Here is a 16,153-nt window from a genome sequence, read left to right as displayed (position 1 = left end):
GCGGTGAGACTATGGAAGTGACTTTGCAATTTTAATGGTTACAGTCTTGATTTATAACTGGATGTTAACATTTTGTTATAAGTTCACAGCCCGCAGTCCTCTGATGTTTAACGATCACTTGCTTAAGTTGAAATGCTCGTGACTGCAGCATTGTCCTCCGTATGGTCTGTCACCTTGTGGCTGAGGTTACCCACGGTCTCCGGCTCTCTTTAATAAAACCTGCCACTCCAGCATTGCTTTTGCCTGAATTTTTGTTCTGATTGATTTGTGCATTATAGCGGGTTCTGTCTGCTCCCATTTCCAAGCTGTTTTTTTCTTATGAATCCGGTGCCAGCCTGTTTTCATTTGTGTTTTTTTTTTACAGTGCACACTTGTGACCCTTAACTATTACTTCCTTCAGCCGGAATCTCTCTGTTCTGTCAGCTCAAGCACTGGCTGCAGTTATTGCTCCTGTTTCAGATCAGCTGTATTCACATTAACCTTTGGCCTTGTCCCATCAAAGTGCTTCCTGAAGAAGCTCCCATGTTGTCTCACTTATTGAAGGACAGTCACCAATTGGTGGCTGATTATTTTCCTGGTGTTTGTTCCAAAGTGCATTTCAGTGCAATTGGTCTAATGTTCCGTTATTAAAGGGAGGGGGAGGTCATACAAAGAGCAGCACTACTGTGACGGCAAGGCCTGTCGGTCCAACTTTGGGTTCTTGGCATTAATGTATGTGTGCGCTATGTTATTGTGTTATATGTTAGGACGATGATTTACCAATATGTTGTGTTTTGGCCTATGAGGATATTGAAGTTCCCGGTTCTAATGGGAAAGGTTAGGGTAGAGTTGAAACTAATATGAAGCCGCACTGGTAGCACTCTCGCCCCTGAGTCAGAAGGTCATAGGCTCAAGTCCCACTCCAGAGATTTGAGCGCATAACCCAGGCTGAGCCTTCCGGTGTCAGTACTGAGGGAGTGCTGCACTGTCAGAGGTGCCGTCTTTCAGATGAGACATTAAACCGAGGCCCCGTCTGCCCCGTCAGGTGGATGTAAAAGATCCCATGGCACTATTCGAAGAGGAGCAGGGGAGTTCTCCCCGGTGTCCTGGGGCCAATATTTATCCCTCAACTAACATCACTAAAACAGATTATCTGGACATTATCACATTGCTGTTGGGATCTTGCCGTGCACAAATTGGCTGCCGCATTTCCTACGTTACAGCAGTGACTGCACTTCAAAAGTGCTTCATTGGCTGTAAAGCGCTTTAGGACATCCTGAGATCGTTATATAACTGCAAGTCTTTCTTAATATGTAGCATGTCTGAACATCAATACTCACCAAATTCTTTGAACCATGACTTCCTCTGGTGTGATGACTTTAAAGTTTAGTTTCCATAACTTTGGGAAGGGTTTTCCTAAAGGCAGAAAATATTGTTGGTTGAAATCCTGTTCCCTGATCACTGTGTGCTGGTGAGAGAGTTGTGTGATTGGGATCAATGCTCTCAACACCTTGCTTTCACCCCCGAGAGCGACCACATTCCCACTGTTTCATTTATGTCCTCCAAATCTCTCGGTCAAAGACTATGACAGACTTGAAGCTAACATGATTTGATTTGTTTATTGTGAGAGCTTGCTTAAATAAATAAGTCGCCAGTTTTAAACCAAACAAGATCTATATTTGAGCAGGAGTCCATGTTATTGTGCTTAAACTCCAGATTATATCACGGCATTGTGCAACGGAATTATTTCATCTCCCTCATGATGTGGGGATGAATAATTCTTCCAGTCTGATTCCTTAATGTCATTGGGAGACACCCGGCACCCGGCTACCGACCATAGAGCACATATACCAGAAACGCTGCCTACGGAGGTCACGGTCCATCATCAAAGACCCTACCCACCCCAGCCACAGTCTGTTCGCCCTCCTGCCATCTGGGAGACGCTACAGATGCATTCGCACCCGTACGACCAGATTTAGGAACAGCTTCTTTCCCAGGGCTGTCATCCTACTGAACTCCACAAATAAACTCTAAAGCCTGCACATCTGCCGATGCACTTTATTATGGTCATATTTATGCTAATATATATGTACAAATGTATGTTGAAATGTTTAAGTGTCCTAATCCAAATTGTACACTCTCGGGAGCCGCAAGCCTACATTTCGTTGTACTGCAGTTGTGCACTAACAATGACAATAAAAGTTGATTTGATTTGATTGAACCAACTTTTTTTTTAACAAAGTTGTGCCAAAGTGCAGTGTGTGTTGGAGGTTCTTGGCATTCTCTTGGCCATCTCACTTTAAAAGTGATTGTCAGAATGTTGATGAGCACAATAAGACTCGCCCGCCCCGCCCTCGCTCTCCATCCAGACCCGCCCCGCCCTCGCTCTCCATCCAGACCCACCCCGCCCTCGCTCTCCATCCAGACCCACCCCGCCCTCGCGCTCCATCCAGACCCACCCCGCCCTCGCTCTCCATCCAGACCCACCCCGCCCTCGCTCTCCATCCAGACCCACCCCGCCCTCGCTCTCCATCCAGACCCACCCCGTCCTCGCTCTCCATCCAGACCCGCCTCGCCCTCGCTCTCCATCCAGACCCACCCCGCCCCGCCCTCACTCTCCATCCAGACCCACCCCGCCCCGCCCTCGCTCTCCATCCAGACCCACCCCGCCCCGCCCTCGCTCTCCATCCAGACCCACCCCGCCCTCGCTCTCCATCCAGACCCACCCCGCCCTCGCTCTCCATCCAGACCCACCCCGCCCTCGCTCTCCATCCAGACCCACCCCGCCCCGCCCCCGCTCTCCATCCAGACCCGCCCCGCCCCGCCTCGCTTTCCATCCAGACCCGCCTCGCTCTCCATCCAGACCCGCCCCGCCCTCGCTCTCCATCCAGACCCACCCCGCCCTCGCTCTCCATCCAGACCCACCCCGCCCTCGCTCTCCATCCAGACCCGCCCCGCCCTCGCTCTCCATCCAGACCCGCCCCGCCCCGCCTCGCTTTCCATCCAGACCCGCCTCGCCCTCGCTCTCCATCCAGACCCACCCCGCCTCGCCCTCGCTCTCCATCCAGACCCACCCTGCCCCGCCCTCGCTCTCCATCCAGACCCACCCTGCCCCGCCTCGCCCCCGCTTTCCATTAACAGTGATGTTGGATGCAGTTTGTCCTTTTGCCTTGCTGTGACCAGGTATTCCAATCAGTTGAACTCCAGTGACAGCTCTCCTTATACAATGTTGGTGTTTCCATGGTGCTGAGATCTGTCGTTTCCACTCGTGTTACACACCATTTTAGCAGATAATCAATAAGCTGCAACCAAGGGAGTAAAGCACTCAACGATCAGGAAATACTCGCCGACACACACGCTCTGTTTTTTGTCTTAGCATTTTACCAACAAACACACAAAAAGGTTAAAGTTTTCATGCTTACGCTGTATTACTGAATGTTAAAATCACATGACCAAAGACCGGAATTATTACTTAATTTTATTTACTGATCAAAATGTGGCTAATGTATTGGACAACACTGCTCCAGCGCAAAAAAGGGTCCTGAATGAACAAGCGCAGTTGTCCTGGCCCTGAGAGGGCTGCCCTATGAGGAGAGATTGAGTAGAATGGGCCTACACTCTCTGGAGTTTAGAAGAATGAGAGGTGATCTCATTGAAACATTTAAAATTCTTAGAGGGCTTGACAGGGTAGATGCTGAGAGGTTGTTTCCCCTGGCTGGAATGTCTAGAACTAGGGGGCCTAGTCTCAGGATAAGGGGTAGGCCATTTAAGACTGAGATGAGGAGGAATTTCTTCACTCAGAGGGTTGTGAATCTTTGGAATTCTCTGCCCCAGAGGGCTTTGGATGCTGAGTTGTTGAGTGTATTCAAGGCTGAAATCGATGGATTTTGTTTAACTTACAGTCCCGATGATGATCAACGACAACTTGCATTTATATAGCTCCTTTAACGTAGTAAAATGTCCCAAGCTGCTTCACAGGAGCGATTATCCTTTTTGACACTGAGCCATATGTCATATTAGGTCAGGCTTGGTCAAAGAGTTAGGTTTTAAGGTGCGTTTTGTAGGAGGAGACAGCGGCGGAGAGGTTTAGGGAGGGAATTCCAGAGCTTAGGTCCCAGGCAGCTGAAGGCATCGCCGACTATGGTGGAGCGATTAAAATCGGGGATGCGCAAGAGGCCAGAATCGGAGGAGCGCAGAGATCTTGGAGGGTTGTAGGGCTGGAGGCCATTACAGGGATAGGGAGGGGTGAAGCCACGGAGGGTTTGAACACAAGGGTTATAATTTTAAAATCGATGCATTGCAGGGCCGGGAGCCAGTGTAGATCAGCGCACACGGGATGAGTTTTAGATTGAATGTGCACTGTTTGAATTTTAGATATAATGGGGAACATCGAATTATTCAGTCACATAATTTAGGGGCCAGCTAAATTGCAAGCAAATAATAAATGTTTTATTTTATTCCTAAGGTGGTAATAAACAGTAAAACTGGAGAGCAGCTATACCGCATTTCTCCCTGGGCACGATATGTGACGCAGGAGGCGAATTGCCCTACTTATGAGTGGGTGCATTGGGACCCACCCCAACGATATATGGTAAGCAATTTATCTATATTCATCCTTTATACATATCCTTGGAAGAAAAGTGTTACACGTGCACCTATTAAGCAAGTGAGTTAATTCATATTAACCAGTTACTGCCGGCCAACTGAAGTACCTTGAACTAAATTTTGGCACTTTAGTTCTCTAGTGCTCTCCACAAAGTGAAAAATGTCGGGCTGGATTTTGCAGTAGAAATGAGTGAGGCTAACATCGTTCACTGTTATTTACATGGAAATCGGACAGCAACTTCCAGCTACCGTACATGTGCAGTGGAACACGGGAATCAGCAAGTTGCTGTCCGAGACGCCCTGCTCCTCCTGAAGTAGCGTTATACTGGTAACTCACCAAGAGACTCACCATTCAAATACATGGAACGGCGTGAAGCTGCTGTTCTTACCTCATCACTGAAGTGCTCTTGTCTTGTACTGGTCAGGTGGGCAGAAAAGTGGCAAATTAAATTCAATCCGGAGAAGTGTGAGGTAATGCATTTGGGGAGGGCTAACAAGGCAAGGGGATACACTATAAATGGTAGGACACTGAGAAATGTAGAGGAACAGAGGGACGTTGGAGTGCATGTCCACAAATCCCTGAAGGTAGCAGGACAGGTAGAAACATAGAAGATAGGAGCAGGCGTAGGCCATTCGGCCCCTCGAGCCTGCTCTGTCATTTAATGAGATCCCAGCTGATCATCCAAATTCAGTTCCCTGTCCCTGCTTTCTCCCCATATCCCTTGATCCCTTTAGCCTTAAGAAATATATCTAACTCCTTCTTGAATATATTTAATGAATTGGCCTCAACTGCCTTCTGTGGTAGAGAATTCCACAGGTTCACCACTCTCTGGGTGAAGAAATTCCTCATCTCAGTCCTAAATGGCTTACTCCTTAGCCGGTGACCCCTGGTTTTGGACTCTCCCGCCATCGGGAACATCCTTCCTGCATCTAGTCTGTCTAGTCCTGTTAGAATTTCATAAGTTTCAATGCGATCCCCTCTCATTCTTCTGAACTCTCGCGAATATAAGGCTAATCGACCCAATCTCTCTTCATACGTCATTCCTGCCATCCCAGGTATCAGTCTGGTGAATCTTCGCTGCACTCCCTCCATGGCAAGAATGTCCTTCCTCAGATAAGGTGACCAAAACTGCGCACAATACTCAAGGTGTGGTCTCACCAAGGCCCTGTACAACTGCAGCAAAACATCCTTGCTCCTGTACTCGAATCCTCTCGCTATGAAGCCCAACATACCATTTCCCTTCAACCGCCTGCTGCACCTGCATGCTTACCTTCAGCGACTGGTGCACAAAAACACCCAGGTCTCTTTGCACTTCCCCTTCTCCCAATCTATTGCCATTCAAATAATAATCTGCCTTCCTGTTTTTGCCTCCAGTATGATTTGGACAGGTTGCGTGATCTGCCCAATCACGCAACCTGTCCAAATCATACTGGAGTTTCTCGGCATCCTCCTCACAGCACACACGCCCACCCAGCTTTGTGTCGTCTGCAAACTTGGAGATATTACATATAGTTCCCTCGTCTAGATCATTAATATATATTGTGAATAGCTGGGGTCCTAGCACCGATCCCTGCGGTACCCCACTAGTCACTGCCTGCCACTCGGAAAAAGACCCGTTTATTCCAACTCTTTGTTTCCTGTCTGCCAACCAGTTCTCTATCAAAGTCAGTACCTTACCCCCAATCCCATGTGCTTTAACTTTGCACACTAATCTCTTATGCAGGACCATATCGAAAGCCTTCTGAAAGTCCAAATACACCACATCCACTGGTTCTCCCTTATCTATTCTACCAGTCACATCCTCAAAAAATTCCAGTAGATTAGTCAAGCATGATTTACCTTTTGTAAATCCATGTTGACTTTGTCCGATCCTGTCACTGTTTTCCAAGTGCTCTGCTATTACCACTTTTATAATGGACTCTAGCATTTTCCCCACTACCAATGTCAGGCTTACCGGTTCATAATTCCCCGTTTTCTCTCTACCACCTTTTTTGAATAGTGGGGTTACATTAGCTACCCTCTAATCCATGGGAACTGTTCCAGAGTCTATAGAATTTTGGTAGATGACCAGCAATGCATCTACTATTTCTATGGCCACTTCCTTAAGTACCCTAGGATGTAGATTATCAGGCCCTGGGGATTTATCGGCCTTCAATCCCATCAATTTCCCTAACACCATTTCCCTACAAATACTGATTTCATTCAATTCCTCCCTCTCATTAGACCCTATATTCCCTGACATCTCTGGGAGGTTATTTGTGTCCTCCTTTGTGAAGACAGAACCAAAGTATGTATTTAATTGGTTAGCCATTTCTTTGTTCCCCATTATAAATTCCCCTGATTCGGACTGCAAGGGTCCTACACTTGACTTCACCAATCATTTTCTCTTCACATATCTATAGAAGCTTTTACAGTCAGTTTTTATGTTCCCAGCAAGCTTACTCTCGTACTCTATTTTCCCTCCTCTTAATTAATCCCTTTGTCCTCCTTTGCTGAATCCTAAACTGCTCCCAATCCTCAGGTTTGTTGCTTTTTCTGGCCAGTTTATATGTCCTCTCCTTGGATCTTATGCTATCCCTAATTTCCCTTGTTAACCAATGTTGAGCCACCTTTTTTGTTTTATTTTTATGCCAAACAGGGATGAACAAATTCTGTAGTTCATCCATGCGATCTTTAAATGTTTGCCATTGCCTATCTACCGTCAACCCTTTAAGTAACATTCCCCAATCCATCCTAGCCAACTCGCGCATCATACCATTGTAGTTTCCTTTATTTAAATTCAGGACCCTAGTCTCTGAGTCAACTAGATAAGGTGCTTAAGAAGGCATACGGGATACTTGCCTTTATTAGCTGAGGCATAGAATATAAGAGCAGGGAGGTTATGCTTGAACTGTATAAAACACTAGTTAGGCCACAGCTAGAGTACTGCGTACAGTTCTGGTCACCACATTACAGGAAAGATGTGATTGCACTAGAGAGGGTACAGCGGAGGCTGAGGGGAGACTCAATTGAGGTGTATAAATTGACGAGGGGCCTAGGTAGAGTGGATAGGAAGGACCTATTTCCCTTAGAGAGGTCAATAACCAGGGGGCACAGATTTCAAGTAATTGGTAGAAGCATTAGAGGAGAGTTGAGAACTTTTTCCACCCAGAGGGTGGTGGGGGTCTGGAACTCACTGCATGAAAGGGTGGTAGAGGCAGAAACCCTCATCACATTTAAAAAGTACTTGGATATGCACTTGAAGTGCCGTAACCTACAGGGCTACAGACCGAGAGCTGGAAAGTGGGATTAGGCTGGAGAGCTCTTTGTCGGCCGGCACGGACATGATGGGCTGAATGGCCTCCTTATGAGCCATAAATTTCCATGATTCTGTGTACTCAGCGTCAAGATTGGGAAATGCTGGAATACATAAAATCTTTCAATTGACCTGTTATTGGACCCAATGCAAGTGACCAGGTACCTTAACTTAACTTCGCATTTGGAGAGAAACGTTTTATAATTGAAATGGTTTCAGGCTCTTTTTTTAATACATAGAGATGAAAGTCTCATTATCAAAAGTTCCCTAGCTGCCCTAGTCAATGGGTAACCATGACAATCAAACGTTTCTGCTTGATGTATCTGGATATTTAAACTGCAAGCATTTGCTTTGCCACTTTTCGCCTGGCGAAGGGATTATTTCAACAAATTATGAATTATATTGGCTCAATTCAAAGTGATTTGTCTGCCCCCGATTATGAGGGATCAATGTGTTCTCATTGACTAAACCCAGAGGCTTGGAATATTGGGAACAAAAGGATTATTGACCCTCAAACAATGTAGGACTGAGGGGATGATGGAGGGTTAGGGAGTGATGCACTAAAACTGTGTCTTAGTTTGTAACCCTTTCTGTGGGTGTTTTGTTACAGGTGGGTGGCAAATTTTTGTTCTATCATGTGGATGACGTTGTGGTAGGAAATTGTCAGTTGTGTCTCTTCCCATGGAGTGCAGGTGCGAATGCTGTCCTGCCCTCTCAAGGTGCAGCCTATAACATTGACATGGCAGATGGCTGCTTTCAATTCTTTCCCCCCACTGTAGTGTCGGATCTATTTCTGTCAGCTCTGCTGCCTGAAAAGAAAATGATTGTGCTGTCTTTTTCAGTCTGTTGGGTTTGAGACTTATTTAATGCCTCCAAATGCTTTCGTATTCTCCTGGGATTTTGGCACATGCCAAGTCCAGACTTAAATTGTTACGTACAATTGATTCATGCCGATGCCTCTTTTTTGGGGTGGTTTGGAAGTGGTGGGGGGGGTGGTGGGGGGGGAAGAGGAGAAGAAAACTTCTGTCTGTTTCTCCTCAAGGATTGTGGCGGTGTGGGTTGGGGGGGGGCACGGTGCAATGACTGAGACTGCAGTGAGGTTATCAACTAGTGAGTCAGGTTGTAAATATAATGAAGAGGGCAAATAATTGGCCAGAAACCAGCCCTTCTGCTTCCTCGTGCAACTGTTTGTCCTTAGTGAAGAACAAACTAAAACTGGCCAACTTCAACTTTGAAATGCTGTTTCTTGAAGGACAACCTTCCCAGTAAGTAAAGTGACTCATCCAAAGTAAGAATCAGCAGTCAGCCTGTAGGACCTGGGTTGGATAAGGTTGCTCACAGGTGACCCAGTACACCAGATTCTGACCTGGTTGTGTTCTTCACCACAGCTCATGTTGGTCACAGATGTGACCATGTTGCTGACTCTTTATAAAACCCTGGTTAGGCCTCAGCTGGAGCAATTATCTCAGTGTTGACTATCTTCCCCCGCTCCCCCCCCCCCCCCAAATTTGGTGTCATCTGCACATTTAGAAACTGATTTTTTGATTCCAAAGTCTAAATCGTTAATACAAATTGTGAAGCGTGGTCCCAGCACTGATCCTTGTAGGACCCCACTTCTAACCATGTGGCACTCTGAATAGCTACCCTTTACCCCTACTCTCTGCTTTCGGTCTTGCAGCCAGCTAGCTATCCACTCTGCTACTTGTCCCCTGACTCCGCATTCCCTGACCCTATTTGTTAGTCTATTATGGGTTACCTTATCGAAGGCCTTTTGGAAATCTAGATATATTGCACCTACTGCATTACCCTTGTCTACTCTTTCTGTTACCTCTTCAAAGAATTCAATGAGATTGATTAAGCATGACTTTCCCTTTAGAAATCCATGCTGGCTATTTATTATTATATTTTTGATGTTTTTCTATTTTCTCCTTTAGTAGGGATTCCATTATTTTTCCTACCCCCGATGTCAAGTTGACTGGTCTATAGTTCCCTGGAAATGTTCTGTCTCCCTTCTTAAATATAGGTATAACATTAGAGATCCATTAGTCCTCTGGCACTACACCTTTTTCCAATGAATTATTAAATATGTGTAATAGTGCCTCTGCTATCTCTTCCCTAGATTCTTTCAAAATGCATGGATGCAATCCATCTGGACCAGGGGTTTTGCCTCTTTGAGTTTGATTAGTTTATTTAATATTTCTCCCCTTTTTATTTTTAAATGTGGTTATATCATTTCTAATCTCACCTTCCGATGTCATGTCCGCCCGATCTGTCTCCCTCGTAAATACTGAAGCAAAATAATGATTTAATATTTCTGCCATCTCTCTCTCACCGCCTGTGGTCTTATCCTGTCTGCCCCTTTGTAGCTCTATTCCCATCCTGACTTTCCTTTTTTTATTGATGTGCCTGTAGAATAATTTACTATTTTGTTTTATGTTCCTTGATAATTTAATTTCATAGTTCCTCTCTGCTTTCCGAATTGTTTTTTTGACTTCTCCTATTTTTTAATATTCTCCCGTGTCGTGCTCTCCCCTGCTGTCCATGTACTTAATGTATGCCTCTTTCCTTACCCTCACATTTTCCTTTATCTCTTTATTCATCCATGGTGTCTCATTAGTGTTTAGTTTGTTCTTGTTTTTAGCAGAATATATTCTTCCTGCACTCTGTTGAACGCCGTCTTAAATATTTCCCATTGCTGTTCCACATCATTGTTTGCCAATATTGTTATCAATTTTATTTTCCTTCTCAGTTCTGTTTTCAGCCCCTCAAAATCATCTTTGCTCCAATCTATTACTCTGGTCTTTGTTATTGTGGTAAACCACTGTTATACCTGCCTGTACGGGTGTTTGTATTCCACTGTGTACATGTCTCTACATGCCTCGGCTGACTCCTCCCACAAGTCCAGGTATAAAGGTGACTGCTCCACAGTCCCTCTGTATTCTGGACTGGTCGACCACTCGAGGCACACCTTCATTCTCTTGTTAATAAAAGCCTGTTAGTTACTCGCTTAACCTCAGTCTTTTGGGTAATTGATAGCGCATCAATTTTATTAACATTTTTTATAATGGAGAAGATCCTCACACCAGCATGCCTGGACTTAGACCATCGGGAGGCGGACGCATCCACCAAGTTTGCTCACTGGCTTAGGTGTTTTGAAAAATTCCTGATCGCCTCCGCTGCAACGGTCAAATCGGATGAGGACAAACTGGATGTCCTGACCTCCAAAGTGAACCACCGAGCGTACTCGGTCATCCAGGACGCGACCTCGTACACGGCTGCTCTCAAGCTACTCAAGGACCAGTACACGCGCCCAGTGAACGAGGTGTACGCCAGGCACCTCCTGGGGAGTCGTAAACAACAACCTGGGGAATCGACCGAGGAATACCTTCAGGCACTGTCTGTGCTTGGCCGGGCCTGTGGTTGTAAGGATGTAAAGGCCGCCGTGTACACAGAGGAACTTATCCGGGACGCTTTTGTAGCGGGCCACAGGTCCAATTACACCCGACAGCGACTGTTGGAGCAGAGTGACCTCGACCTCAACAAGGCCTCTGAACTCGCACTATCATTGGACGCAGCCTACCGGGGCATGGATGCCTACTCCTCTGCACCGTGGACGCCGCGGGGAACGACAGCCTGGGACACGGTAGGACCGTCTCATAGCGCCGTGCCACCCCAGCCGCATCCCAGCAACGGCCCAACTACCGCAGCAGTGTCCCAAGGCCAGAAATGCTACTTCTGTGGCCAGGCCAAATACCCCAGAGCGCGCTGCCCAGCGAAAAATGCGATCTGCTCAGGCTGCGGCAAGAAGGGACACTACGCCAGCGTCTGCAGGGCCAAAGCCACCCCGAACCCCAGCAGCGCCGCGTGTGGGCCGTGCGGGCCGCCATCTTGGGCCTCCCCAGCCATGTGCGAACCACCGGAACAGCAGCCATTTTGGACGCCTCCAGCCACATGGGGATCATGGACGCCGCCATCTTGGACGCCAGCCGGGATGCAGCAGGCCCCCAACACCGCCTCATCTGATACCCGCAGCGACACACCGACCCCTACGCTGGCCTCCGTTACGCTGGACCAAGCGAGACCGTACCAACTGGCCCGGTCCACAATGGACATTAAGGTAAATGGTCACGAAACAACCTGCCTTTTTGACGCTGGGAGCACGGAGAGCTTCATCCACCCCGACACAGTGCGGCGTTGCTCTCTCCCAGTCCTGCCTGCGCACCAGCGGATTTCTACGGCCTCCGAGTCCCAGTCGGCGGAAATTGGCGGCTACTGCGTGGTGACACTCTTAGTAGACGGGACTGTGTACGATAATTTTAAACTTCTGGTCCTGCCCCACCTCTGCGCTGCCGTTCTACTGGGGTTAGATTTTCAGTGCCACCTTAAAAGTGTTACGATGGCGTACGTTGGACCCCTCCCCCCACTCTCAGTCCGCAGCCAGCAGCTTCCAAACTGCCCGCCGCGCACCAGGTGCAACCTCTCCACACTAAGAGTCACCCCCCCCCACTGTTTGCTAACCTCACCCCCGACTGTAAGCCCATCGCCACAAAGAGCAGGCGATACAGTGCCGGGGACAGGGTTTTCATTAAAACCGAAGTGGAGCGGCTCCTGAAGGAGGGGATTATTGAGGGCAGCACCAGCCCCTGGCGAGCCCAGGTTGTGGTAGTTAAGACCGGCGAGAAGCAGCGCCTGGTCATCGACTACAGCCAGACAATAAATCGCTACACCCTGCTGGACGCTTGCCCACTCCCCCGCATAGCTGATATGGTCAACCAGATCGCGCAGTACCGCGTCTTCTCGACCATTGACCTGAAATCAGCGTACCACCAGCTCCCTATCCGCCCTGAGGACCGCCAGTATACTGCCTTTGAGGCAAACGGCCGCCTCTACCACTTCCTTAGGGTTCCCTTTGGCGTCACCAACGGGGCCTCCGTCTTCCAAAAGGAGATGGACCGGATGGTCGATCAAAATGCATTGCAGGCCACTTTCCCATATCTGGACAATGTGACCATCTGCGGCCATGACTTGCAGGACCATGACGCAAACCTCGAAAAATTCCTCTGCACCGCCCAACTCCTGAACCTGATGTATAACAAGGAGAAGTGCATATTCCGCACGACCCACCTCGCCATCCTTGGCTGTGTTGTGGAACACGGAGTCATCGGTCCCGACCCCGACCGGATGCGTCCCCTTATGGAACTCCCACTGCCCCACTGCCTCAAGGCCCTGAAGAGGTGCCTAGGGTTTTTCTCCTATTACGCCCAGTGGGTCCCCTACTATGCGGACAAGGCCCGTCCGCTGATCAAGTCCACCTCTTTTCCCTTGACGGCAGAGGCCCGCTTAGCCTGCCACCGTATCAAGGAAGACATTGCCAAAGCCACCATGCACGCAGTGGACGAATCCATCCCCTTCCAGGTGGAAAGCGATGCGTCCGACTTTGCCCTGGCCGCTACCCTTAATCAGGCGGGGAGACCCGTGGCCGCCTTTTCACGAACCCTCCAGGGCCCGGAGACCAGACACTCCGCTGTTGAGAAGGAGGCCCAGGCTATTGTGGAGGCTGTGCGTCATTGGAGGCACTACCTGGCCGGAAAACGATTTACCCTGCTCACTGACCAGCGTTCAGTTGCTTTTATGTTTAACAACAAACAGAGGGGCAAAATCAAAAACGACAAGATCTTGAGGTGGAGAATCGAACTTTCCACCTACAATTACGAGATCTTGTACCGGCCCGGGAAGCTCAGTGAACCCCCGGATGCTCTATCGCGTGGCACCTGCGCCAGCGCGCAGATCGATAGACTGCGGGCCCTCCACAATGACCTCTGCCACCCGGGGGTCACCAGGTTCTTCCACTTCATCAAGGCCCGCAACCTGCCTTACTCCATTGAGGTCAGGACCATGACCAGGAACTGCCAAGTCTCCGCTGAGTGCAAACCGCACTTTTATAGACCAGACAGGGCTCACCTGATAAAAGCCACTCGCCCCTTCGAGCGCCTGAGCGTTGATTTTAAAGGGCCTCTCCCCTCCTCCGACCGCAATGTGTACTTCCTCAACATTATTGATGAGTACTCCCGTTTCCCGTTCGCCATCCCCTGCCCGGACATGACCAGTGCCACGGTCATTAAATGTCTGAACGACCTCTTCACCCTGTTCGGTTTCCCCAGCTATATCCATAGCGACCGGGGCTCATCGTTTATGAGCGACGAACTCCGCCAGTACCTGCTCGCTAGGGTTATTGCCAAAAGCAGGACCACCAGTTACAACCCCCGGGGGAACGGACAGGTGGAAAAAGAGAATGCGACAGTTTGGAAGGCCGCCCTGCTAGCCTTAAAGTCTAGGGGCCTTCCGACCTCCCGCTGGCAGGATGTGCTCCCCGATGTGCTCCACTCTATTCGGTCACTGCTCTGCACTGCCACTAATGCCACCCCTCATGAGAAAATGTCTGTCTTCCCAAGGAAGTCCACATCGGGGACATCACTACCGCCATGGCTGACGTCCCCAGGGCCGGTCCTACTGAGAAGACACGTGAGGACCCATAAAACGGACCCCCTGGTCGAGAGGGTCGACCTCCTCCACGCCAACCCCCAGTATGCTTACATTGCGTACCCGGACGGGCGGGAGGACACAGTCTCCATACGAGACCTCGCACCCTCGGGGGCCCCAGTAACCCACTACCACCCCCCCCCCCCCCCACGATCCAATATCCAACCCCAGCAGACGGCACGCCTGGGCCCCGCGACCCGCTCGACACCCACGAGGACTATACACCAGTGCCCCAGCCTACGCGGGACTCGACGCCGGAAGCTTCACTACCTCTGCCGTCGCCACGTCGATCACAGCGGCAGACAAGACCTCCGGAGAGACTCCAATACACAAACTTTTAATACACTTCACCCCGCCGGACTCATTTTTAAACAAGGGGTGAATGTGGTAAACCACTGTTATACCTGCCTGTACGGGTGTTTGTATTCCACTGTGTACATGTCTGTACATGCCTCGGCTGACTCCTCCCACAAGTCCAGGTATAAAGGTGACTGCTCCACAGTCCCTCTGTATTCTGGACTGGTCGACCACTCGAGGCACACCTTCATTCTCTTGTTAATAAAAGCCTGTTAGTTACTCGCTTAACTTCAGTCTTTTGGGTAATTGATAGCGCATCAGTTATGCTTTTCAATTATTATCTTAAACCGTATTATATTATGGTTGTTGTGATCTGGAACGCGCTGCCTGAAAGGGCGGTGGAAGCAGATTCAATAGTAACTTTCAAAAGGGAATTGATAAATACTTGGAGAAAATATTTGCTGAGCTATGGGGAAAGAGCAGAGGAGTGGGACTAATTCAATAGCTCTTTCAAAAAGCTGGCACAGGCACGATGGGCCACATGGCCGCCTTTGGAGCTGTATCATACTATGATAGATGCATCCTTGTGGAAGAGTTGGGGACATCAGTGCCTTGGGGCTCATGGGGAGAAGGTACTTGCAGTGCACAACTCATCAAGCAGACAGTTACTTGAATGCCATTTTAATGAGACGTAATATAGAGAGCATGATTGAATGTGGATCACAAAAAAAAGAAAGACTTGCATTTATACAGGGCCTTGCATGACCTCAGGACTTCCCAATGCGCTTTACATCCAATTAATTACTTTTTTGAAGTGTAGTCACTGTTGTAATGTAGGAAACGTGGCAGCCAGGTTGTGCACAGAGGATTAGGGAGGAAATCCCAAAGTGTGTCAGCCTAGTTTTTGTGCTCCAGTCCCTGGAGTGGGCCTTGAGCCCACAACCTTTTGACTCCGAGGCAGGAGTACTTTCCACTGAACCATGGCCGTCACCTCCAAGTCTCCATGTCCAAAGCAACCTTGCTGCAGGCCATCCAAGACCTCTTCAAAGAAATAGCTCATAACAGTGCTGATCATGCCTCGTTGGATAATGTATGTGACAGACCCTCTCTCCACACTGCTCATATTACATTACAAAGATTCCTTTTCTGGAACCTGAGAGCAGAAAGATTCTGCCCTGATATCTTCCTTCGTTTGAAGAAAGTAGAGCAGACCAAACCTGGTGAAATATCTCCCGCCCTCACCCCTGCCCCTCCCTCCCAGAACCACGATAGGGTTCCCCTTGTCCTCGCCTTCACCCCACCAGCCTCCACATTCAACGGATCATCCTCCGCCATTTCCGCCACCTCCAGCGTGATCCCACCACCAAACACATCTTCTCCTCGCCTCCCCTTTCAGCAGTCCTACTCAGGTCCCCTCCCTCACCTCTTTTTCCGGT

At 48.8% G+C, this 16,153-nt stretch overlaps 1 protein-coding gene across 2 annotated transcripts in view; it reads left to right on the top strand.

Moving 5' to 3' along the window:
* Positions 1 to 16,153, top strand: part of gbe1b (glucan (1,4-alpha-), branching enzyme 1b) — a 474,062-nt gene that overhangs the window by 171,546 nt on the left and 286,363 nt on the right. For both annotated transcript variants that reach the window (XM_086007319.1, XM_086007318.1), the window contains exon 4: positions 4,445 to 4,570. In XM_086007319.1, coding sequence (XP_085863445.1) covers positions 4,445 to 4,570 — 126 coding nt within the window. The remainder of the gene's footprint in view (positions 1 to 4,444; positions 4,571 to 16,153) is intronic.

Source organism: Somniosus microcephalus, chromosome 14, assembly GCF_052327205.1.
Source record: "Somniosus microcephalus isolate GS21.2 chromosome 14, FLI_Smic_1.0, whole genome shotgun sequence".
Taxonomy (NCBI): domain Eukaryota; kingdom Metazoa; phylum Chordata; class Chondrichthyes; order Squaliformes; family Somniosidae; genus Somniosus; species Somniosus microcephalus.
The sequence above is the reverse complement of the archived record's forward strand: the minus strand, read 5'-3'. Positions and strand labels throughout refer to the sequence as shown.